General features: G+C 44.6%; 1 protein-coding gene across 8 annotated transcripts in view; it reads right to left on the minus strand.

Moving 5' to 3' along the window:
* Window positions 1-305: 305 nt before the first annotated feature.
* LOC149865811 (uncharacterized) overlaps window positions 306-25,769 on the minus strand; it is a 33,720-nt gene continuing 8,256 nt past the window's right edge. For 4 of the 8 annotated variants that reach the window (XR_016441787.1, XR_016441786.1, XM_090042486.1 and 1 more), the window contains exons 2-3: window positions 25,149-25,216; window positions 306-2,843 (exon numbers count right to left, since the gene is read on the minus strand). Coding sequence is in view for 6 of the 8 variants with exons in the window: in XM_090042486.1 (XP_089898612.1) it covers window positions 2,789-2,843; window positions 25,149-25,216 (123 nt within the window). In the remaining 2 variants the exon portion in view is untranslated. Of the gene's footprint in view, window positions 2,844-9,530; window positions 9,624-25,148; window positions 25,217-25,769 lie in introns of those variants that run through there. The other 4 variants (XM_090042488.1, XM_090042490.1, XM_090042492.1 and 1 more) reach the window with 2 other exon arrangements.

Consider the following 25,769-nt stretch of genomic DNA (forward strand, 5'->3'; position numbering starts at 1 on the left):
TGCTTGATGGCAAACCTGGAAGTGGACTGGAAGGACTTCTGGTCCACTTCCAGGTCTCCTGGGGAGTGCGTGCTCCCCCCCCCCCCAGCTTGGCAGTTGGCCATGGAGGGAGCCAGAATGCCCCCTGCAAGCCAGGAGGCACAAGTCGCTGAGCCGGGAGGGTGTGGGGGGCCCCCCAGCACACTCCCCGCAGACCCAGAAGTGCTTCTGGTCCACTTCCGGGTCTGCTGCTGAGCGCGCTGGGGACCCCCCCATGCTCCTGTGGGATGCTCCATCCACCCCACCATCACAGCATTCATGAGCCACCTGCTACCTTGAGGTATGTAGAAAAAACATTTAAAGCTGTGTCTATGTCCGAATCACCGAATCTTTCCAAATGGATTTGGAGCATTCTAATTCGATTTGGAGGGATTAAAGGGTCTCCTGATTCAATTCAGATTCAGGGATTTGGCCACCAAATTGGGCCAAACCTCTGCTGAATTAATCAGGAACCGAAGCTTCACACAGCCCTAGTGCTTATATGGGTGAGCTATATGCATGTCAGTGAAAACACTTTGTACACTTTACAAAAGTGCATGGTAAAGTTGCAGTTCCTGTTTATCTAGAAGGGTCTATAAGAGAAGGGATATAATAGCTTTGCACTATCCCTCACCTGTGAGCAGAAGGGAAAAAGTGGTACTCACAAAAGTGTCTAGTGGCAGGTATGCAATTTCAGTGCAACCATTTTCAATCATGACTAATGATTTTGGGTGTCTCCATTTTGTGATATCTGACTTGCAACATCTCAGCAGTCACCATTAGAAGAGCAGGCAAGCTCTTTCCTAGTATTGCAGGTATGAACTATTCCCCAATCAGGCCTGTTGATAAATGGAATATTTTAGTCCCAAGGTACTTAGTTTTCCTAAGTGCTGTGTCATTTTTCTCTTATTTCTCAACATACGCCTTACGAACACGTACTCTGTTAATTTTATGGAAACCTGCTGTGAAGTACATTTGTAATATTTATATTAGACCCATTAGTTTTGTCTTTCATGCAGTTTATTTCAAACAAGCTTTTCTCTTAACTTGTTTGTGTATAGTAGCAAGCCTGATTCTCATTTTCAGTTAAACCCCTCTGGCCTTGTAGAGAGGTCTAAATATAGCCATAAATGATGTTTTCATTCTGCATTTTGTGAGATGCTGCACTCTTGTATTTTGTCTGAAGTGCCCTTAGTGTAACTAAGAGTTGGTTCCATTAATGTCTACAAATAAAGACAAGGAGCATCAGTAGGTTTTCACACTGCTGTTTCCTAAGCACCTGGCTTTGCTATTCCTCCCCCTTCTATTCGGCACAGATTAGTGCCTTCAGGAAATGCTGAATATTTTCTTTTCCTTTTCTTCTGTGGTAGTTGTTGTGCCTTTTGAAAGTTTTCAGCTGCTAAAGGTATAGAACTATTAGATAGCTTAATATGTTTTCCCTGTTTCCTACTCCAGTTACTTTTCAGCATTATTTGTCCAAGATATGTTTAAAAAAATCCTTTAAAATTAAAAAAAAAAAAAATGTGTGTGAAATGAAAACATCGGACCTTCAACTTTATTTATGAACATTCTGGTGTGATTTTGATGGTGAGTGCTGTGCTTTCGGGCAGGATTTGCTCAATTAACTCTCACTCACTAGATTTTCTTGAATATATATGTGGCCCATATTCACAGATTCACAGAAGTTTAGGGCTGGAAGGGACAGTATTGCCAACCCCACTGTGCCAAAAATCATGAGATGAACTCTTAAAAAAACAAGAAGACTTGCATGTAAATCATGAGATGTTACTTTTGAACTGTGGGGGGGGCGGTATTTGTGAGGGTGTGGGGGTGTGTGGGGTTTGGAGCCTGGAGAGGGAGGTCCCCGCACACCCTGGCAGGATGCGGGTACTGCGGGTTAGGAGTGTGAGGCAGCAGCAGGGCTGGGGGAGGGGGTGCTGCAGCTTGGGAGTGAGGAGCAGACACACAGAGACAGCACCCAGCTGGTAAGTGGAGAGGAAGGGGCAGGGGGAGAGGGAAGGGGCGGGGGCAGATTGAGGCCCCCACAGTGAGGGAGGGAGTAGGGCAGGAGCAGGGGCTGGGATAAATGGAGCCCCAGGGCCGGGGCCGGTTGTCCAGAAGCAGAGAGGGGGAGGGGTTGGTGTACATCTCCCCACAGCAGCATGTACCCCTGGGGGAGGGAGCAAGTTTGACAAAATTTACTCTAGTATTTAATAACATTAATGTACAGTAGGACATTAACCCCCATTTCATGCAATATATTAGTACAGGCAGTCCTCAGACTTATGACACAATTGATTCCTGAAAACTGCATCTTAAGTCGAAACGTTGTAACTCAGAACTAATTTTCTCATAAGAAATAATGTTATAAATGTGGGATTAGTTCCTGAACCAAGGCCTGATACCCTATTTTCACCAAAAATACCCCAGAATTTTGCACTCGATCAAATGTAGATGAGTAATATAGCTACATTAATGTATTTATATTGTAAATATCAATCATATTGATTTGGTGACTTTGCTGGACATTTTGAAAGGCTCTTTGCTGGACTTTTTGAAGGGTTCTTGGCTGGAGTCTTCTCAGGAGTCTTGGCTGCAGGTTTTTCTGGAGTCTTGTCTGCTTTCTTAAAGAAAGTGTCCAAGGAAGTTTGGACAGATGTTCTCCAGGGAGGTGAGTGATGCAGAGAACTTGTTTGCTGATGTGGTGTCACGTTAGATCAGGCATTGTAAAGTCAAAACTGATGTCATAAAGTCAAAACAGGCTGTCAATTTATAAATATAAGTGTGAAATGTTGTAATTTGAAACGTTGTAAGTTGAGGATTGCCTGTAATTGATCAAGAGATAATAATATTCAATAAATATTGAATGACACTCAATAGAAGTAATACGCAATTTACCACATATTTAGTGTTATCGACAAGTGATATGTACATAAAAAGCTACATAAAGGCATCTGGAACATGAATCTATAAACACAAGTATAACTGAAACATGATAACAGAGGCTCTTCGATCTAGCAGACAATGGTACAAGAAGAACCAATGGCTAGAAAGTAAAGGTAGACAAACTCAGAAAAAAGGCCTAGTTCTTTAACTTGAAAAACATTTCCAAGGATTGCGGTGGATTTTCAGTCACTGGAAATTTTCAGATCAGGACTTCATGGTTTTCTGAAAACTATGCTCAGGTTTGATCACAACTACTGTATCTGGAACAAGAGTTAATTCAAGGAAGTCCTAAGGGGAGAGTTTCGCAGGATCACGACAATGGCGATCATCACAATATATCATCACAATGGCACCATCTGATCTTAAAATCTATTAACTTAATAGTTGAAACTATTTTGAGAAATTATTCAAAATTCTGATGGCCCAACCAACATGGTAGTAGCTTTGGGATGTTTTTAATTTTACTCCTAGATACTTTTGAATTTGGAACTGCAGTTAATGCTCTTGTATCACTGGTGGTTACCGCTCTATTTTCTATAACAGCTGCTTTTTCTTGCATCTTTTTTTGTTTCCTGAAGTTGAGACCCTGTTGAGCAAGGTAAGTTTGAGGAGAAGGGCTAGATTTGGAAGCTGCTCTTCAGCTATCTAACAAGAAAAATGTGTGTAGTCTGAAAAAGGAATGATTGATCTAGATCCACTTCACAGATTGATTACACTGAGAAGATCTCAGCTGATCTTCAACTACTGAACAAGGACTAGAGTGTAATCAAGGGCATATTTTAGGAAAGCCTTCAGGACAAAAAAATGCTAACAGATACTGTGGGTGGGAGCCAAGTGCTATACTTTGGGTAGTACTTGTTTGCTACTTCGACACCCATTAGCTATTTAGGGATTTTCGCTTTGTAACCCTTTTACTGACAGGTTTGGAAGACAAATGTTATAGGAGGGTCAGAATTAGTGAATGGAACTGTCACTGTCACAAGATTTCCCCTGGCTTCGAATTGTTCATTTCCATCATGCCAAAAGCAAGAATGAGTCTTGAAATCCCATTTTAACTGTTCACAGCATTTGTGATGTCCATCTGTTCTTAATGCAGTAGGAGTTATTGCTTCTTGAGAGTCTCATTGAGCTGCTTTGCCTGTGAGATTCCTTCTTGTTACATATTTTGTATAAAATGTAAAAGACACAAAAGGCCTACTTGTGACTTAGTGTAAAAATAGAGATCTCCTTGTGTAGTAGAGGGGTGTAGGTTGTGCCGTGTTGGTCTAAGGACATAGGCAGACAAGGTTCTTTGGGTGAATCTGGGATCTTTTATTAGACCAACTGAATAGTTGGAAAAAAATATTTAAGCAAGCTTTTGAGTTCAAAAACCCTTCGTCAGGCTGAGGAAGTTTCAGCAGTTGGAGTGTGCTCTTCCTGGATGGAATGACAAGTAAAGGAGCCAGAGGCTGGGCTGGTGTGCATACATCTGCACTAACTGCCTATCTTGTATGCACACCAGCCCAGCCTCTGGCTCCTTTACTTTTCATTCCATCCAGGAAGAGCACACACCAACTGCTGAAACTTCCTCAGCCTGACGAAGGGTTTTTGAACTCAAAAGCTTGCTTGATTTTTTTTTTCCCCCCAACTACTTAAGTTGATCTAATAAAAGATATCAGATTCACCCAAATAACCTTGTCTGCCTTGTGTAGTAGAGAGCACTTTTGGTAGCAGACTTCAGAGCAAACATTTTCTAAGGTAGCTCACAACTCTGGGTGTGTGTCAAGCTTTGGGCGTCCAACTGAAAAGATTGTACAGGGCCTGATTTTAGAAGGCATTGGATATCCACCTTCTGAAAAATGTTGAAGGTGATTCCACTTGGGCACTAGTTGTTTTTGAAAACCTCAGTCTGGGTTTCTGACAGCTTTTTTTTTGTAAGTGACCTTTACAACAAATTGGAGCATACTCAAATAAGAAGCCAGTGGCAGTCTGAAACTAAGCAGGCAATCTATATAGCGAAAAAGACCACTCTGGGGACCCAGTCCTCAGGCATATCATCTATCACTCTAATCCTTGCTCCCCACATCCATACTTTGTTTTGAGCTAGCCCTTGCAAGCCATGGCACACATTGAATTCCCTAGTTTTACTCCAAGCTCACTGATTGCATTCCTCTCCTTATTGTACCTTTCCCTTGCTCATCTTATTTCCTGGTTTCCAGATCTATTTGTGTAAGCATCTGAGGCTGCAAAGCCTCCAAAACTGGGACATTAACCACAGCCTACAGGTGCAAAGTCAGAGGCAGGTGATGGGAGGCAGAATAGGGTTTATTGTGGACATGCAGAGGTGGGGGTGTCATAGGGGAGAAAGCTGGATGGAGGCTTGTATTACACAGTATTCTTGCCCAGGTTTCGACAGAAATAAGTGTCAGTCCTGTTAGGACCTGCAACCACTAACGGAAATAGTTCTGTATATTTAAAAAAAATACAGGATGTGCTGAGATCCTAGGGATTAATAAATTTGTACTGTGCCCTAAATTTAAAAGAAAGTTAAAAAAATGCAAATTCAAAAGCCACTCTGGATGGAATACCACCAGTGAACATGCTAATGTCATCACTAGTTAGAGCTAGAAGGCACCTCTGTACAAAATACTGGTAATTCTTGAAGGTTTGTGGATTTCCCCCTTTCTCTCTTTTTCCTTTTGTGTGTGGCTGAGTGAATGTAGTAGTGGTAAAGCATTGTATTGACAAGCGTAGGGACCAAGTCCATTGTTTCTCTACAGAGTACATACAGCAGAGAAAATAGATCAAGTTTCTGCACCTCTTCCTAACTGATGCACTGCTACTCAAAACTACAAGAGCAATGTCACTTGGGTGCACTGGTTGTCTGCATGTACAGAATAGGAAGATTGTTGAAGTCAATGGAAATATATGGGCTCCTATACATGTACAGGGAGGCTGCTCTGACTCACTGTAATTACAGCACATTGGAGCAGACTCAATTAACTGAGTCTGCTGGAGTGTGGTAATTACCACACTCCAGAAGACTCCAGCATCATGTGGATCAGTGTCCCCATGCTGAAAATGGCTGTGGGGTACTTTAAACTAAAGCTCATTCCATGAGCTTTAGTTTAAAGCGTCCTGCCACCGTGATTTCAGCACGGGGATGCTGACACATGTGATGCTCCAGGCACTTTAAGTAATGCGACTCTCGCAGCTTCACTAATTAAAGGCCCCCCCCACCTCCTGGAGCATGTCTATAAATGCCCTTTGTGTTGACTTTCTGCTGATGCTGATGCTGTTGCCATCAAAGGCTGACAATTAAGGTAGGGTTTTCTGTCACGTGGACTGGCAGTTAGACTGAAAACATGATGTTATATCACATTGGCCAGCAACTAGTCATTATATATGTCAAGACAAGTTTTCAGTCTGCACCAGCCTGAATCAGATTCAGTTTACCATTTTTTCTGATAATACCCATTATTATTATTTTTTACCATTTTGCATTTTCTCAGAGATTATCCACATTGCAGTTGATTAACCAGCTTTTAAGATTTGTGTTAAGAACCTTATGTTTTGTATTTGCTCCAATAGAAGGTCCTGATTTTGTTCTTATTGAAGTTACACCAAAATGCCTATTTACTTCATTGAAATCAATAGCAGGAGCATATCAGATCAGCAAGCACATGGGGGGAGAAAATGATTCAACTTGACAGTTTACTAGTAGTATGAAAAAGACATACAGGAGCAAGGTATTTCTTTGTTTCCTAATCTCAAGAAGACATGACAGTAGCCTAGTTGTTTTTCAAGCTTATACAGTTTTTTTTTATAAAGGGTTCGCTTGCGTCTAGTTGAAAAAAAAAAACTTGTCTGACATGCCTGGGCTAAGCTGACAAGCATGCTGCATGGGTGATTTATATTTAGAGCAGAGCCCCAAGGTGTCCAGAGAAATCTAGTTTCAAAAGTAAATATTGTCATATTTCTGAACTGGTCCTTAAAGAAAAAAATGGACTTCAGTTTTCTGGGAAAAGGTACAATAAAGAAAACTATGACGGTCACAGGGGAAGATATGTATGACATTTAATGTTACTGTCAGTAGTAATTTTAAACCATGGTGCGGTTAATATTCATGGTTGAACAGGTATTACAATCTTAATTTAATAAGCAAATTGGGAATTTATTTTCTGCAAGAGATTGATGCTTTCCTACAGGTTACTGACAACTGTACTGTTCCCAGGTTGCTGGCTGTTCATGTATGTGAATCATCTCTATCTTGTTTTTCATATACTGCTCATGGCAGAGCTGTGATGCTGCGTGTTTTTCTGAAAGACCAGTGTTGTCATCACAGTTCTCAGAACCATATGTCCCTGGGGCACAATGTCTAGCTAAGCCCTTCTCCTGGTTCTTTATTAATCTGTAATTACTGTCATTTCAAGGACTTCATGTCACAGTACATGGGGAAGGAGGGAGATGAAAGGGCCTCCTCATAGGACATTGGATTGCTTGAGGTTAGATTTTTTTTCCCTTAAAAAAATGTATATCCTGGCTGGATGTCTGTTCAAAGATTCTTAAGTTTCAAAGACTGATGTGTTGTCTATCCATTCATCTTAGATTTTGGGGATCTTCCAGTGGCAAAAGAGGTTTTTACATTATTGTAGGAGTGGGGTGAGGCAAGGGGAAAATGTTTTTACTTCCCTGACATTAGTTCCTCTTATAAAATTCTAATCACTTACAGCTTTCTCTTTATGCAATATCCAGTGTTCATGACTCAAGAAAGGATTCATCATCTTTTAGGGGTGGACTTCAAAGATCTTGTCAAGAGTGTTTTTTTTCTATTTCCTTAGGCCTACTGCATGATATATGAATGCCTCCTCAGAAACTCCTCTCTTCTCCGAAATCATGTTCTTTCAAAAGATCAACTTTGCCTGGTAATTCACTTCTCCTTTTATTAAACAAATATATGGAGTGAAACAGGGTGAAACCAGGGATATGTCTTAGCCCCCATGCTCTTTAATATCTACTTTTCATTCCTGCTTCTTCATTCAAGGACAGCAATGATGGCATTTATCTTTGAATCAGACTAGATGGAGGCTTATGATTACAAAGTTTAGAGTGCAAACCAAGGTGAAAGAGCTTGTTCTGCGAGATTTCCTGTTTGTGGATGATGCAACTTTGGTTGCCAACAGTGAATCTTTCCTGCAAAATTTCTTAGACAGATTTTCTGAGTCACGCAAGAGCTTTGGGTTGACAACTGGTCTCAAGAAGACTGTGATTGTGTACCAAGGGGTGGCAGAACCAATACTTGACATCACTCTGGAGAGCAAATCTTTTGGTGTCGTTGACAGCTTTTTCAATTTGGGTTTTATGATCAGCAGAAATCTTGGCCTTCAGACTGAACTGACTAAAAGAATTGGAAAAGCAGCTAAGAATTTTGGGCTATTACAGAAATTTGCATGGAATAACAGCAAGCTGTTAAATGTGAATCTATGAGACTTGCATGTTGGTTCAGAAATATGGACTACATATGCTAGGCACATCAGGGGATTAAACAGCTTCCACATGAGATGCTGGTATAGGATCCTGAAAATAAAGTGGGAAGACAAAATACCAAACACAGGTGCTAGAGTGCACAGGACTGTCAGACTTAGACACCACTGTCAAGAAGAGGTTGTGATGGCTTGGCCCTGTCAGGAGCATGGGAGAAGGCTGTATCCCCAGTGGCAACGCGTAGAGGGTACACAGGGATGCGCGTGCACCCCCTGAGAGTGCTGGTGCACCCCCTGAACGGCCATGCTCCCTGCTTATGCGATGGGTAGTGGGGATGCCCCCACCTGTGAGTGCTGGCCGGGAAGTGTGAGAGCCAGATGTAGGCTGCAGCTGCTTTTGGGGGCAGCACAGCCGCTCGCTGTACGGTAAGTTTTGCCATGGGGGGACCCTTTCCCCCCTCAGCGAGATTGGCTATGCCCCCCCCCGTCACTGACTGGTTGCTAAGGTGGAACCAGTCGCCCATGTGTATCCCTATGACAATTTTGTACAGTGAGATTTGAGGTGGCTCCAGAAAGTTGTATTGCCCTCTCGGGTGGTGTCCCTGTGCAAAAATGATGATATAAAGTAATTCAACTTCAATGTAGAAAGCTGCAAGGAGTCTGTGGAATCCCATCTGATTTGGTGGGAACATCTGGCACTGGGTGCAGCTCAACATGAAGCGGCTTTCATCCAGAGGGTGGAACCAAAGGGAGAAAGAAGAAAGCAGCAAGCTGTAAACTTGGATTCCAACTTAGACAACACTTGTAACAAGCTGTGGCACTCCTGCATTGGGCATGTCAAGCAGATTCATCAGGCATCTGACTAGACCCCTTACACAGAGATTTCAAATAGGAATCTATAGTCTCAAAAGCATTCAGATCTGGTGTGGTCTTTCTGAGCTCTTTGCAAAAGAAGAATTGCTCCATAATTTTTCCATAGTCAAAAAAACAAGTGAAAACCAATAGCTGGCATTTTCCAGCCTTGAGCATGTCGAGGGAGTGCCTTGAGTCTGAAAAGGTGGAGAACCACTGTTTGCCATGAACAATTTCCGTAAAATGTCCAAGGAGAAATTTTGGACAGGGTGGGGTAAAAAGAGTGCAACAACTCCATTTTAAAGTATTGGGTCCTGGAAGCAGCCATAACTGTTTGACTGAAAGCTGGAAACAAACAAACAAACCTCTTTAGAAGTTGATTCAATTCTTCATTAACCTCTATACTGCTGAGGCCACAGTCTATCTGCTATGCAGCTGGCACTATAGTGATGATGACTTTCATAACAAAAATGAAAACTAAGTTAAGCCCAGATTTCTGTGCTGAATTGATCCCAATATCCAGCCTGTGAGGGACCTTTGTCAGAGAAAAAAAAATGTATCTAACCATTTTAAAAATACAAATTCCCCCTCTGTCACTGACACTTCATACTATTCTGATGATAGCTCAGAATGCAGTGTGTGAAATTATCTCATATATCACATGGGCTACCCTGAGACTTCTGTAAAATGGAGCCATTCAGCATGCTATATTTACTCACATACCACATGTTCCTCTTTCCCAAAATCAACCATTCAGAAAACTGGGATGTGTCTTAAGTGGGAAAGCTGATTTTTCCTAGTTAGAATAGGTAGACCCCTGCGTAGAGAGGAATCCCAAATGCTGTAGAGGCAACTCAAGGCCCATACAGCAGTTGCAACACAGAGCTGTTCTAAAGCCATGTTTACAAAATTGATTTACCGTTCTTTGCAGCAGCTCCCTGCAGCTCACAGCAATGCTCCACAGAGACAGTGGCTGGGGTGGAAGCTGTTACTGCCCCCTCTATTTGGGCAGCTGGGGCTGGGGCCCCAGTCACCCACTGTTTATTATGCTACTGCTGCTCTGCATAGCCTGGTTCCTAAGCAGGAAGCTAACTATATCTACAGAACAAAGTAAGCAGGTGAATTTGCACTCGTTCAGCATTGCTTCTTTTCGTGCTCAAAGTATCACACTATACTTCCAGTGCAGAGACAGCTTATTCAAAACAGTGCGGTTTGCTTGAGCATGCCACTGCCAGGAATCACAATTTACAAGGCTGATGTATCCTAATTTGTGCTGGGATCAAATTGCTGTCTGGCCATCCCCAAATTATGTGGAGGAAGTATAGAGAAGAGATAAAGTTACCTCTGATCAGTCCCCCTTAGTTCCTACCCTAAGATGCCAAAAACCTGGGTCTATGTTAAGGCATGTAACATTGCCTACCACCACAGGAGGTCTGTGAGACAGTGAAAATATATATATATTGTATACACACGTGCGCGCACACACACACACACACACACTCATAAGTGCTTCACTGGTATAAGAATACCAGTACACTCTTAGTTTGAATGCAGCTCTACTACTGAATCTTTACTTTATACCTCTATAGTAAAACTACCACCATCTCTCTGAAGAAAACAAGCTACACCAATACAAGCCTCATTTTGCTTTTATAATTGCAATAAGTGCTTCTGCCAGCACAACTGTGTTGCTCAGGGAATGATCATGACCCATGTAGCTACATTGATAGAAGCCTGTAGTTTAGGTCTGGCCTGACATAGTTCAATTATAAGTGCTATTGAAGTGTCCAGAAAGGAAATATAAAAAATTGCAATATAGGGAGATGCACAAAACCTATAGGTTACAGAATTCTACATGATAAAGTATTAAATAGCTGTATCCAAGGTTTCTAAACAGAGTCAATAATAAATATGTTGCAGAAATTTAACTATTGGGAGACTATTAAGAACCCCAGACTTTGCTCCTTGGAAATTTTGAGACATTTCCCTTGCTTTTTACTGATACCCCTCTAGAGCTGGGGTGCAGTTATTTGGGCTGGTGGGCCACTTAATAAGTTGTAGTGACCTGTTGAGGGTAACACCTCTCCCCCCTCCTCCCTCTCCCCTCTTTCTTGCTGGAAGCTTTGCTGGTCCCTTGTGTCCAGCCTGGAAGCCTGAACCTGCTTGCAGTTTTAGCATGCCTCCCCACCCATGGCTGGAGTCCACCCACCCACAGCTTTACTGAGCCCCACACCTTCCTGAGTTTGAACCTGGCCACTGCCAGCCATGTCCAAAGCTGTCCAAATGCAGCTGGCAGCTTCCAGGTCAGGGCCCTAGATGTGGAGTGGGTCAGGGTGAGCTATATCTATGGGCTGTGACCAGCGTGGAAGCCTGAATCCACCTGTAGCTATAGCACATCCCACTGTATCCCCACCCCACTCTCCCCCTGTGCACCCAGAGCCCTGACCTGAAAGCTACCAGTTGTGTTTGGGCAGCTGTGGACATGGTGGGCAGCCACCAGATCCAGACTGGGCGGTGGGGGGGGAGGCGGACAAGGGAGGAGGGGAAGAGTGGCCATGCTACACCTATGGGCAGGTTCACACTTCCATTCTGGTGGCAGCCTTGATCCAAAGAGAAAGAGAAAGCGTTCCCAACATGTTGGAAGGAGCTCTGGCCACCTGGCATAACATGGCTACTGAAGCTGGAGTCATCACCCATCTGTGGGCAGGATCCATTTACTTGGTGGGTACCCACCCCCTGGCCAGATCCAATCAGCTGGCAGGCTGAATCCGGTCTGTGGGCCAGATTTTGCCCACCCCTGTGTTAGAGAGTTAGGAATCTGGACAGTAGCATCAGCAGAGTTTGAACTGTCTCTGTTGCAGTGAAAAAAATCAGAAAAAATTCCTGGAGTGGAAAGGTTGTACATTGTGGGAAGGAGTGTTTGGTTTTGGGGTGGTGTTATGTTTTTTACTTCTGGGAGATTTATAGAGACATGGAATAATAAGTACAGGTTGGTAAAACATCCTTCCAGATTCCTCAGCTTTACTCAGATTCTTGTTCCCAATCATTTGCATACAAGACATGAGCACTCCTTATTACACATCACCTCTGAGTTTGGCTCACTGAGTATATAGCTAAGTTAAATGGAATCTAGCTCAGTGTAATGCCAGGAAAAGGGATATGGTAAGAAAAACAAAATAGGATATGTAAGATAGTGTAAATTAAAGCCAGACAGCCTTTTCTTTACTACCCATGTTGTTACTCCTCCTTCCTCTTCCTCAGTGTACACAGTACACTAACTTAGCCTGCTTTACACTCATGTACAATCTAGTAAATGGGCTTAACAGAGTATAAAGGGGTAAAGTTTAATGTACAACACCTTGAAGCTCATTTTTGAATGTGCCTCCTTAGAGCATTTACATTGATTGCACATGACACCAGAGTCTTCTGGAACTTGTTTATTTCTGTGCTCCAGCAGACCAAATTAATTGAGTCTGCTCCAACGCACTAGATTTCCAGTGTGTCTGAGCCAGCTCCCTGCATGTGTGTAGGAGCCCAAAGACAGTGAATTCAGAAGCACACTAATGGCCAGTGCAAATAATGGAGAATTGATATAGGGAAATGGCAGGATAGGTATGGGGGCATCATTCTTAATAATGATATACAAATCAGTCATTATTTCCATGTATATATAACTGGAGTATATGCAAATAGCATAGAATGATGTATGTACAACATTTCCAGTCTATGGTTCAACTCTGCACAGTTCTGTTTCCTGCATCATTCTCCTTTGCTGAGTCATGACATGGGTAGAAGCTGCAGACTGAAATTTGCCAGAATCCTGATTTTTGAGTGGCCAGAACTAACAACCAATTGATGCTTTTCTGATGGAATGTTTTCCACTGGAAAATGCTGTCCCATCAATACTTAATTTTCCAAAGGAATGTAAATAACAGAGCCTTTCCATTTTCAAAAAAAATAATTGAACTAAATATTTTGATGATGTTAAAGTATTCCCTGTTCAGAATGGAATATTCTGAGTTTTCATTTTGAAATGACTTTTCATTTAAAAATGCTCTTATTTATTTATTAAACCTTCTGATTGACCTGAGATTTATTGTGTCACAGAAATGTCAACATTCTAAGAATGAAAATAAATTTTGAAATCGCCATCTTTTTTTCCTGCAATAGAAATTCTAGTTCTGGCAGAGCTCTAGACAGTGCTCCAATACAAGGACTCATTTCTGCCTTCACTTATCAAGGATAACAAAAAATCCTTTTTCAGGTATGTAGGAGTTAGAACAGAAACAAGGCTAACATTGGACCCTTGCTGAACCAAATGGAACAGCTGACACCCAGGAAAAGGCCAGTCTCCTTAATGGGTACTTTATGTCCGTCTTTCATTAGTCCAATGGGACCACCCTGCCTAGCAAGATGTGGGACGGCCAGAGTGAGGGCGTAGTTATACCCAGGATCGGTGTTGATCTAGTAAAGGATCACCTTGAGAGGCTGGACACTTTCAAGTCAGCTGGTCCTGACAGATTACACCCTAGAATAGCCCAACCATTGGCAAAAATATTTGAAAACTCGTGGCACTCAGGTGAAGTACCTGAAGACTGGAAGAAGGCCAATGTGGTACCCATCTTTAAGAAAGGGCGAAAAGTAAATCCTGGGAATTACAGGCCAATCTGTTTGACCTCAATCCCCGGTAAGATTCTGGAGAAAATGATCAAGAAAACCCTTCTGCATAAGCTGATTGAGGGAAACATCCTGAGGGTCAGCCAGCATGGGTTTATCACAGGTAGGTCTTGCCTGACCAATCTCATCTCCTTCTATGACTAAATGACATATCACTTGGACAAGCGAGAAGAGATTGACGCCATATATCTGGACTTTAAAAAAGCTTTTGATCTGGTGTCCCATGACCTCCTCATAGAAAAATTGGCCAACTGTGGCCTCGGCTTCACCACAGTCCGACAGCTGGGTAATTGGCTCCGAGGTTGGACCCAGAGAGTAGTAGTTGATAGTAGTGAATCATCATGGCACCCCATGTCCAGTGGCATCCCCCAAGGCTCTGTCCTTGGACCAGTTCTTTTTAACATCTTTATCAATGATGTGGACATTGGTGTCAGAAGCGCACTGGCTAAGTTCGCCAATGACACTGAACTTTGGGGCATAGTGTCCACACCAGAGGGCAGGCTAGCAATCCAGGATGACTTGGATAAACTTAGTAAGCGGGAGGGTACAAACCTGATGACGTTTAATATTGATAAATGTAAGTTACTCCACCTTGGGGGAGGTGTGTGGGGGGAAACCCACAGCATGCTTATAGGCTCGGCAGTGCTATGCTTGCTAGCACTATAGCTGAAGGAGACTTGGGGGTCATGATTGACCACAAGATGCACATGAGCCATCAATGCAATGTCGCAGCTGGGAAAGCAAACAAAACTCTGGCTTGCATCCATAGATGTTTCTCAAGTAAATCTCAGGATGTCATCATCCCGCTGTACTCAGCCTTGGTGAGGCCGCAGCTGGAGTACTGCATTCAAGTCTGGGCTCCACAATTCAAGAAAGTTGTCAAAAAGCTTGAGAGAGTCCAGAGGAGAGCCACATGCATGATCAGAGGGCAAGAGAATAGGCCTTCTGAAGAGAGGCTGAGAGCCATGGGACTCTTCAGCCTGGAAAAGCACAGGCTCAGGGGAGACCTGGTGTCTGCTTATAAGTACATAAGGGGTGTACATCAGGATCTGGGACAATGTCTGTTTACCAGAGTGCCCCAAGGAAAAACAAGGACCAATGGTCATAAACTCCTCCAAGACCATTTTAGGTTGGACATAAGGAAAAATTTCTTTACTGTCTGAGCCTCCAAGACCTAGAATAGACTTCCTCCAGAAGTGGTGCAGGCACCTAGCCTGGACTCATTCAAGAAACGCTTGGATGCTTATCTTGCTGGGATCCTTTGACCCTAGCTGACTTCCTGCCCCTGGGGCAGGGGGCTGGACTTGATGATCTTTGAGGTCCCTTCCAGCTCTAACATCTATGAAATCTATGAATTTGAATTAATAGAAGGGGAGACTCTTCAATTTCTAAGAAACCATTTTGTTTATGCCACTCTTCTCAGATTTTACATTATTAGGTAGATTTTAGTATGTTCCACAATGCCCCTAGCACCTTCTCAGGTGGACTCTTTTACAGGTAAAGTCATTCTAATTGGAACCCTGAATACACCTGAAATCGGAAAGGATGCCAGCATTACCCCTATGTGCGTTTGATTTTCACAGCACTATCTTGTACCACTTTGCCAAGGCTCTGTATCCACCAGCCAGACCACTGTTTCTTTGAGTTAGTGTCCCTTCTCATCACTGCTAGACCCCTGAATTTTCAGAGAGTATCAGGTAGCTGTCTCCTCTTTCTTTAGCTATGATGGGGATTGCTGTTGTCTGGCTAAGTCCACCAGCTCTTTTAGGATGTCAGAAATCAGAGTAAACCCCCCTCTGACAGAGGGAGAAGGAAAAAAGAGAGAAATAGAAATCACGGAAATGTAGAACTGTAATAGACCACCTGGTTCATCAAGTCCAGTTCTGTGCCATCTGAGGCAATTGTAATTTACATTTAGTCATGAAAGGTCTGCCAGAATATTTACTTTGCCTTATTTCACTATCATTGCCCAGGACAAACATAGAGCCTTTAGTGCAAAAAACTCCTGAGCCTTGAAAAACTATCATGTCCTACAGGAAGAGCGCAGAAGACCAGGGTATGACCAAGGCCTTGGACCCCTGCAGTGGCAGGGAATTTGTTGGGCAAAAGATGCTTAGATGGTTCTAGGAAATGGATCACGTCCCCTGCTGTTGACAGGCAACCCCTTGCTCCTCCTGCCCTTGTCTTTGACACCCTGATCATGGGGAAAATTATTTCCTGTCCCCAAATGTGGTGATTGTTTAACCTTGACTGTGAGTGCTAGGTATCTGTGAGATTGCTTAGTAACTCTAGAAGTACTAATCCTTAAATTAACTGGAGATACAATTGTACTTGTTCTGAGGGCTTCCTCTAGAATTATTTGCTGATCTGAATGTGATAACACACAAGTCATCTAGTCCAACTCCCAGGTAGATGCATGAGGCGCTGTTTCTAATCCATCCTGGATATAGATGTCTGTCCAGCCTCTTCTTGAAAATCGCCAGTGAAGGAGATTCAGCTATTCCTGCAGATAGTTGAGGAGTGCAGTGCTGTAGGAAAAGAACATTTCTTCTTTCCTGTTGTTTCTCCAGGCTGTTTCCTCTCAAGTCCTATAGCTCTTTGGATGCTGGAATAAAGTAACCAAGGTGAAGTGGACTCCCACAGCTAGATGGAGAAGGCAGCCACCTGGTACATCATGAAATCAACAGAGATTGGGCACTGGTGTTCAGTAGCAGCCCAGCAGGAAGGGAAGGTCCTCCCCAGAAGGCAAGAAAAGTAAGAATTGGGAGTCCTAAGGCCTGGGTGGCTAGGGACCTCTGAATAGTGAGGTTCCTGTGGGATGCAGCTTCCAGAAGATTCAGGTTCTCTAGAACAGTGGTTCTCAACCTTTTGCACCTTATGTCCCATCTACTTAAGGTAAAAAAATCCTGGTCCCATCGGTCAATTGGGGGAGGGGGAAGGGGGAAGGGGAAAAGGAAGGGGAGGAATTCCCCTACAGCCGATTGAAGAGCACAAAACCAAAACCAGAAGTCCTGCTGTGGCACTTCCAGTCTTGCCGCCACAACCTGAGTCCCACCTAGAAGATGAGTCCCACTGGTTGAGAAACGCTGCTCTAGAACACATACCTCCAAGTGAGCTACAGCATGTCCGAGAAACCCCGCACACTTCTCAGCTATATTAGCAGGAGCTCAGCTGGGAACTCTCCAAGTTCCAGTTCATGAACCCATATAAACCAGCCTCTGCAGGATCATTAAGTCCTAGTTATTTTCCTTTTATTGCTGTAAGTTATTGATATTTGAAATGCTGCATCATAAAATGTAGGACAGAGAAGGTACTTTTTATGTATTCTATTGACCTCAGCCATCATTGTTTGGGTATGGAGAGATATAGAGAGAGGGGAAGGGCTCCAAGGAGACAATGCAAAAAGACCAAATACAGAATAGAAAGCAGTGGGAGACGGACAAAAAGTTTATACAAAACAAAAGAGAACAAGTGGAGACAACACTGAATGGAGATGCAAAAGAGAGAAAGGTCACTGCTAAAATGAAAATCCATGCCCCAAAATAAAAAATGATTGTTTTTTCATCTTTTGGCTTCCCTTTACTCCTCCCTGTTTCTACCTGGCTCTCCACAATCTTCTTTCTTGTTATCTTTCCTACTGCATATCACTTGCCCTTCCTTTGTGCCAGCTATTTATGACCTAGCCTCTGGTGTTTTTCTGATTAGCAATAATGATCATTAACTTGTATGCACTGAAGTTAAATTGCATTTGAATATACTTATCACATCCTGACACCTGATTTGACAAAGACATTGCATGCTACCTGTATTACTTACTGCAATACTTTACCAGAGGGAGTAAATAGAGAGAATTAATGGGCTCTACACAACACTACAAAGATAATTTTAAATAAAATGAAAATAAAAATGAGTGTATATAGTATGTATCTATAGTACTTCAAAACATGCATTAATAAGCTTTGATAAGGCTCCTTTCAAAGAGATTAAAAATATTTGTCTCATGCATTTATGCTCATTTTACAGATCTAAGCCAAAGGACAGAGCTATTAGTAGGCTAATTTTCTGAGGTGTAAGTACTCACAGTTCCTATTCAGCACCTCTGAAAATGAGGTCATAAAGTTAGTTCCTAAAAGGGACTTATGTGCTTAAAGGAGGACCTAAGCAGAATTAGGAACTCAAGTCCAGATCTCCAATCCAAAAAATCTTTGCTTAGCAGCCCACAGGTCCATAGACATCTTGCTTTTTGACTAGGCCCTGGTGCCTAAAGCTGCATCTCTGTGTGTGCCCAGAAGGGCCCCAGTCTTGACAGGGCTGAGTGGCCTTTTTCTGACACCTAAGCATAATCAGGAGGAAGTGCTCCTTTACTTAAGTCCTCTGAGGGACCTGATTCAGGAGGCATTCTCTGGGCACATCAGGGCTAAGCACAGGCAGTCAAAAAGCACAAGGCTGAATTGATTTAGTTTCTGTGGGTTCACAGATTTCATAGACATTAGGGCTGGAAGGGACCTCGGGAGATCATCGAGTCCAGCCCCCTGCCCAAAGGGCAGGAAGTCAGCTGGGGTCATAGGATCCCAGCAAGATAAGCATCCAATTTGCTCTTGAAGGTGTTCAACGTAGGTGCTTGAACCACCTCCGCTGGCAGACTGTTCCAGACCTTGGGGGCTCAGACAGTAAAGAAATTCTTCCTTATGTCCAGCCTGAAATGGTCTTGCAGGAGTTTGTGACCGTTCGACCCCGTCATCCCTTGGGGCGCTCTGGTGAACAGACGTTCCCCCAGATCCTGGTGGTCACCCCTCATAAACTTATAGGTGGCCATCAGATCACCCCTGAGCCTACGCTTTTCCACGCTAAAGAGTCCCATGGCTCTCAGCCTGTCATCGTAAGATCTGTTTTCCTGACCTCTGATCATGCACGTGGCTCTCCTCTGGACTCTCTCAAGCTTCTCCACATCCTTGTTGAATTGTGGAGCCCAAAACTGGACGCAGTACTCCAGCTGCGGCCTCACCAAGGCCAAGTACAAGGGGAGAATGACGTCCCGGGATTTGCTCGAGAAGCATCTATGGATGCACGCCAGCATTTTGGTCGCTTTACTAGCCGCAGCATCGCATTGCAGGCTCATGTTCATCTTGTGGTCAATGATGACCCCCAAGTCTCTTTCTTATGTAGTGCTAACCAACGTAGCACTGCCGAGCCTATAAGGGTGCTGCAGGTTTTTCCTCCCAAGGTGGAGAACCTTGCATTTATCGGTGTTAAACACCATGAGGTTCTCGTCTGCCCATTTGCTGAGCTTGTCCAGGTCAGCCTGGATCACCCGCCTGTCCTCTGGCGTGGATGCTTTGCCCCAAAGTTTGGTGTCATCGGCGAACTTGGCCAGTCCACTCCTAACTCCAATGTCCACATCGTTAATGAAGATGTTGAACAGGATGGGTCCCAGGACAGAGCCTTGAGGGACCCCAGTGGTCACAGGGCACCATGATGAGTAACTGCCATCAATCACAACCCTCTGGGTCCGACCACGAAGCCAATTTCCCAGCCAGCGGATCGTGGTGGAGCCAAGGCCACAACTGGGCAGTTTGGCCAAGAGGTGATCATGGGATACCAGATCAAAAGCTTTTTTGAAGTCAAGATATATAACATCAATCTCTTCTCCCTTGTCCAGGTGATAGGTCACCTGGTCATAGAAGGAAATGAGATTGGTCAAACAAGACCTACCAGCAATAAACCCATGCTGGCTATCCCTTAGAATGTTAGCCTGGGCCAGTCCCTCAAGGATGGCCTCCTTAATAAACTTTTCTAAGATCTTCCCCAGGATAGAAGTCAGGCTAATGGGCCTGTAGTTAGCCGGATCCACTCTCCTCCCTTTCTTGAAGATCGGCACCACATTGGCCTTCTTACAGTCTTCGGGCACTACACCAGAGTGCCAGGAGTTTTCAAAGATCCGTGCCAGGGGCTGGGCTATGACGCTCGCCAGCTCCTTGAGTACCCTGGGGTGCAGGTTGTCAGGGCCAGCTGACTTGAAGGTATCCAGCTTCTCAAGGTGTTCCTTCATGAGGTCAGCATTGATGGAGGGTAGGGGATCCCCCTCACCCAGATTTCCCTGTCCCATAGCAGGCATGGGCATCCCGTGTGACTGATGAAAGACTGACGCAAAGTACCTATTTAATAGGTTGGCTTTTTCCTGGGCGTCAGTTGTCAGTTGCCCCATCTGGTTTAGCAGGGGTCCAACATTGCCCTTGCTTTTCCTCCGGCTCCCCACATATCTGAAAAAGGACTTTTTGTTGTCCTTGATGCCTGAAGCTAGTTGGAGTTCAGTTGCAGCCTTGGCTTTCCTGGTTTGCTCCCTGCAGGACCGGACCAGCGCGGAGTAATCCTCCTTGGAGGTGAATCCCGTCCTCCATCCTTTGTAGGCTTTCCTTTTTAGCCACAGGAGGTCCACTAGGTCTCTGGAGAGCCAGGGGGGCTGCTGTGCCTTCTTGCTGCCTTTCCTCCGTGTTGGAATAGATTTAGCTTGTGCACTGAGGATCGCTTCCTTGAGAAGCAACCACTCTTCTTGAACTCCCATCTCCCTGGGGTCATGGTCCCTGAGGGACTGACTGACTAGCCTCTTGAGCTTATCAAAGTCGGCTTTTCTGAAGTCAAGGACTTCTGTGTTGCTGACTGACTTGCCAGCTTTACGGCGGATGGTGAAGGTGATCAGCTCGTGGTCGCTGTCACCCAACTTCCCATCAATCACTAGGTCGCCGATTAGGTCATCCCCCGTAGCCAGTACCAGGTCGAGCAGCGCTTTGCCTCTCGTTGGCCCATAGACTTCTTGAGTCAGGTAGAGGTCATCCACGCACGAGAGAAAGCTTTGCGCCCGCTCAGATTTAGCTGAGTGATCTTCCCACGAGATGTCTGGGTAATTGAAGTCACCCATGACAAGCAAGGTCCTGGAGCAAGCGGCCTCAGTCAGTTCCCGGGCGAACTCCTGGTCAAGCTCGGGACTTTGAGTGGGAGGTCTGTAGTAGACTCCCACCGTTGTGTCCCCTGTGCCGAATTCCCCACGAATTTTTACCCACAGGGTCTCTAGCTGTCCATGCTGGTCGCCAACATCAGCTTGCAGGGACATGTAGCTTTCCTTCACATAGAGAGCTACACCCCCGCCCCTTTTGCCAACACGATCCCTCCTGTATGGGGTATAGCCCTCTATACCTGTGGTCCAGTCATGAGTGGAGTCTAAGATGCACAGATTCAATTGAAACAGAAATGAAAAGACATTTACCTTTGATTAAGGAAATACAGCAAAATGCCTGCAGTGGCTTAGGCCAGAAGCCAGGGGGCACTAGAGCACAGCTTTCTGGCATGCAGCCAGCATGGACTGTGTGTTTGCTTCCTCTTCCTGCTGCCCCTGAGGTCTCTGGGATTTGCAGTCCAGATTCACAGCAGCAGAATGCTGCAGGGTTGCTTATCACTTCCTCTTCTTGATTCCAGGTGTCTCTGGGATTTTTAGTCCACACTTGCAGCCAGCAGTAAATCTGAGTGAGGGAAGGGGTGTTTAACCCTGCTCACTGGTCTCAGCCAGGGTTTGCTTGGGGAGGCAGTCGCCCCAACCCCCACAGACTGAAATCAGTTAAGTCTGATACTGGTTTATGTATGTGAGCTTCTGTTTTGTTACAGGTTTAAATCACATTCAATTAGTTTCTGGTTCCAGGCCCTAGCCACCCTGACTGTGAAGTAGCGCCTCCTATTTGTGACCGTTATTCCTGGTCACTCTTATCCCCCCTGACCAGTTTGTACCAGTTCATCCCTGCTGACATACGAGTGGCCCTCCTCTGAACTCTTTCCATATTGTCCACGTTTCCAGCTGCGGCCTGACCAGTGCCGCATAGAGGGGGAGGATCACCTCCCTGAATGCATCTGTGGACATGATAGGGTACGATTGGCCTTCTTGGTTTCCTTTTCCGTCTCCGTGCTGGCATGTGTGGTGCCGGTTCTTCCTCCCCATGTGAGCTTTGTAGCCTATTGCACCCTTCTAGTGCACCCACATCCCCCCACATCTTAGTGCTTTCTACCCCCTCATCCAAGTCACTGATGAAGATGTTGAACAGTGCAGGCCCGAGGACCGAGCCCTGTGGCGACCCATAGGGTGAGAGACAGGTTTGCGTCTAATGATTTGGTGACCTGATCGTAAAAGGCCACCAGGTTGGTCTGAATTCCCCCGCAAGGCCCTCCTGGACGTGTGCCAGGATAATTTTTTCAAAGAGCTTCCCCGGGATTGAGGTCAGACTAACTGGCCTGTAATTTCCCGGGTCCTCTTTTTTTCCCTTTTTGAAGATAGGGACCACATTGGCCCTCTTCCAGTCCTCCGGCACCTCGCCAGAGCACCACGAGTGCTCATGCCAGGGGTCCCGCAATGACCTCAGCCAGTTCCTGTAGAACCCTAGGGTGAAGATCGTCCGGACCAGCGGACTTGAACACGTCCAGCTTCTCCAGAAGTACCCTAGTTTGGCTGAACTGGTCCCTACTTAGGAAGACAGAGGCAAAGAAATCGTTAAATATGTTAGCTGATCACTTAAACCATTTTATGTGCAACCTCTGTCCCTAGCCTTAGTCCACTGGATCAGACTCACTAAGCCATGGGGGTTTATGTGCCCTCCTGCTGCAATTGTACAGGCGACCCTTGCCATTCACAGGGGATACATTCTTGAGATCCCCATGAATGGTGAAAAATCCACGAATACGGCACTGCGTTTATGAACATCATGAACGCAGTGCCCCCGGTGGCTGTGGGGGGGAGAGGGCATGGCTGTGCTGGTGGCAGCAGGAGCCTGGTGGTGGCAGGAGCCCTGTAAATGTATTTAAGATATTTGTGCCAGTTGGAGGGGGAAATGTGTATTTAAGATGCGAGTTCGGCATTCGCAAATATTTGAAACTGCCAATGCTGAACCTGCAAATAGCGAGGGTTTCCTGTTGTTGCTTCCTCATTAAGACTGCAGTGGTGGCAATAAAGGTCTTGAATGTCCTAACCAAGTGAAATCACTGGAAAATGAGACACCCAAGTTCAATTCCATCTTCTCCTGAGACCATTCAAAACTACACCTTCTGCCTCTAATGGGAGAGTCCTGACCACCAGGGCTGAGGCTAAAGACACTCGCTGTATCTGGTGAACCTAGACAACTGCACACCAGTGAATTCAAAGACACTGTCCTGGGAGAGTTCCAGTCCTCAGGGACTGTTTATCATAAAGCACAGAAGCAGTCCAGTAAGCACTGCCCCCAGTCGGTGGGACACTGTGCCTCTGTTACTTGTCACCAGGGAATGCCTGTGCCACGTGCACAATGGCACCCCAGATGGGCTAGCAGGGGCCAGGGCCAGCAACTGTGTTGGCCCCAGCAGCCTTACCTGGGGTCCTGGGGGCTGGGGAAGTTGTAGCTGTGGTGCTCCTACAGCTGGGAGTCTGGCCAGCCACTGGAGTGTGACTCTGGTTGGCCAGGCTCTGGTTTTGGATGGCACATGCTGCTGCCACATGTGCTGCTCTTATCTTTTTTTGGATGTTTTTGACTCCAGGATCTCCCAGGGTCAAACCCTGCCCCCATGCTGCAAGATGGCAGTGGCAGGTGCTGCAGACCTCATACCACATGGCCACGCTTATCTGGATATGGTCCTTGAGGTAGAGGAGGGAATTTAACTCACCTCCCCCATTTCCTGGGTGACTGCTCTAATGATTTCATAAGCAGAGGCATTATAATGACTGTATATTTTAAAAGAAACAGGAAGATATACTCAACTCCAATAGTGTAAGCAGGTATAGGAGATCAAAGCACTAGGCCCTAGTATCAACTTAGAGGGGGAGCAATATTGGTGGCTGCTGCTGCCATCCAAGATCCAAAAATAGCTTGTTATGCCTTTTCTCAAATCTTTGAACAAATTGTGGCAGGACCCTACCCTTAGGAGAGGATTCTGGACTGTGAAACCCAGATGTCCTGAAAGAGGCACCTTAACTGCAGAGGAAGTCATATATCCCATATTGCAGACATATTCAGGCTCTCTGCATCTTTTATTTGATAACTCTGAGTGGTTCCCTCTTCAGTGTGTTCACTGCTTTGCATCCTATTCTAGGGTGCTGAGGGGCATGTTTTATACCACCCCAGTATGGCTCTAGGGAACATCATGCAAATACAGCCTTCTTTATGAAAACTGCCAAATGAACCCAAGTAGCATAGCTGGCTTAGTATAGCACTGGGCACACTTCAAGAAGCTCTCCTGAGAGGCAGGATTTCTGGCTACTCTACTTCCTCTTTAGGAGGTAATGTGCACAAAATGGGCATGACATGCCCCAACACAGCACTCCCTGATGCTGCTGTTATAGTGCTTTAACTTTTCCCATGCTTTGTTGAAGCCTAGATGCCTAACATTAGATTCTCAATCCTAGTTTGGTGGAGCCATGCACCTAAACACTAGGTGCTACTGTATGAAATTTTGGGGCATCTAAGTATTTCATTGGATCTAGTCCAGAACGTAATGGTGACACAAATAGGTCCAGCTAATCATATATAGAATTTTGAGCATGTGAGCAGTCCTTTTGAAATCAATTGGTATGTCCCTATGAGATACTTACTGTGGAGCTGACTAATTAGCTCTGCAGTCAAACATCAGGGTCTACACACACCATGCTATTAGGATGGAGTAAACTAATAACTCCACCATAGAATAGCACTGCCAGACACAAGTACTTTCCTACGGTGGAGTTTATTTTGCTGCAACACATGGGTAGATGCAACACGTGTAGACAGGGCTAGCTGTGGCATAAGGGTACTTCAGTGCAGGGGCTGCCTGTCAGCTAGCCCCACACTGAAGCACCCTTATGCCTCAGTCAGCACCTCCACAGCACACTGAGCCAGGGTGGAGCAGCCCCAGGCTGGCAGGTTGGCCCCCAGAGCCCCCTGCCAGCCAGGGCTTCTCCACCCAGGCTCAACATGCTGCAGTTCCAGGTGCACATATAAATGCTGTGCCTGGGAGCAATAAATTCCTGCATGAGTTTTTTTAGTCACCTTAAAAGCACATGTAGATGTGCCAAATAGGATTATTTTAATAAGTAAAATCCCATACACATACTTAAATATTTCCTGCACCTGCTAAAATCTTTCCTGGGGGGTTATCTTCTTTTTCTACTTGCAAAATGGTTATGAAAAGAATCCTCTTGCATTTACTTACCATTCAGAATTATTCAGTGATTTTTTTTCAGGTTTTCCCTCCATGGATTGATTGTGAATGGTTTGTTTCTGTATGTGTATATATAGGGGAAAAGAAAGATTACAAATGATGATGAATTACGACTTTCTACTCCAGTTTTTCATTCAATGACAAAATAATGTATTTGCAGTTTATCAATCCCATTCCTTTCTCACCACACACACACATCAAATATGGGTGTGAACATACATGTGTGGATCTAGGATTTTGAAGAAGGTGCAGGTGGTGTGGTGTGGTGCATCACAATAACACAATACACATTTTTCTCCAGGTAAAAAGAAACTCGAAGCTTTAGTAATATGCTAGGGGGTCTAGGGCTATATTATTCCATTTATGATGAAAGTAAAAACAAATATAACTTTACAGGAATGTGCATTAGTTTGCTATAGCTTATAATATATATAAAACACAACAAACTAGATAAAAACATAATCAAACTATGTTTTTCCTTTAGTCTTATTGACATTAGAATTAAATGTACATCTCTTTCAGTTTCATAAAACAAATTTAAACCTGTTTGAACATCTTGACAGTGCATTCAATGCTTCATTGAAAGTTATTTCCACACCTGAATTGACGTTT

Source organism: Crocodylus siamensis, chromosome 4, assembly GCF_052110815.1.
Source record: "Crocodylus siamensis isolate JL-2025a chromosome 4, ASM5211081v1, whole genome shotgun sequence".
NCBI lineage: Eukaryota > Metazoa > Chordata > Crocodylia > Crocodylidae > Crocodylus > Crocodylus siamensis.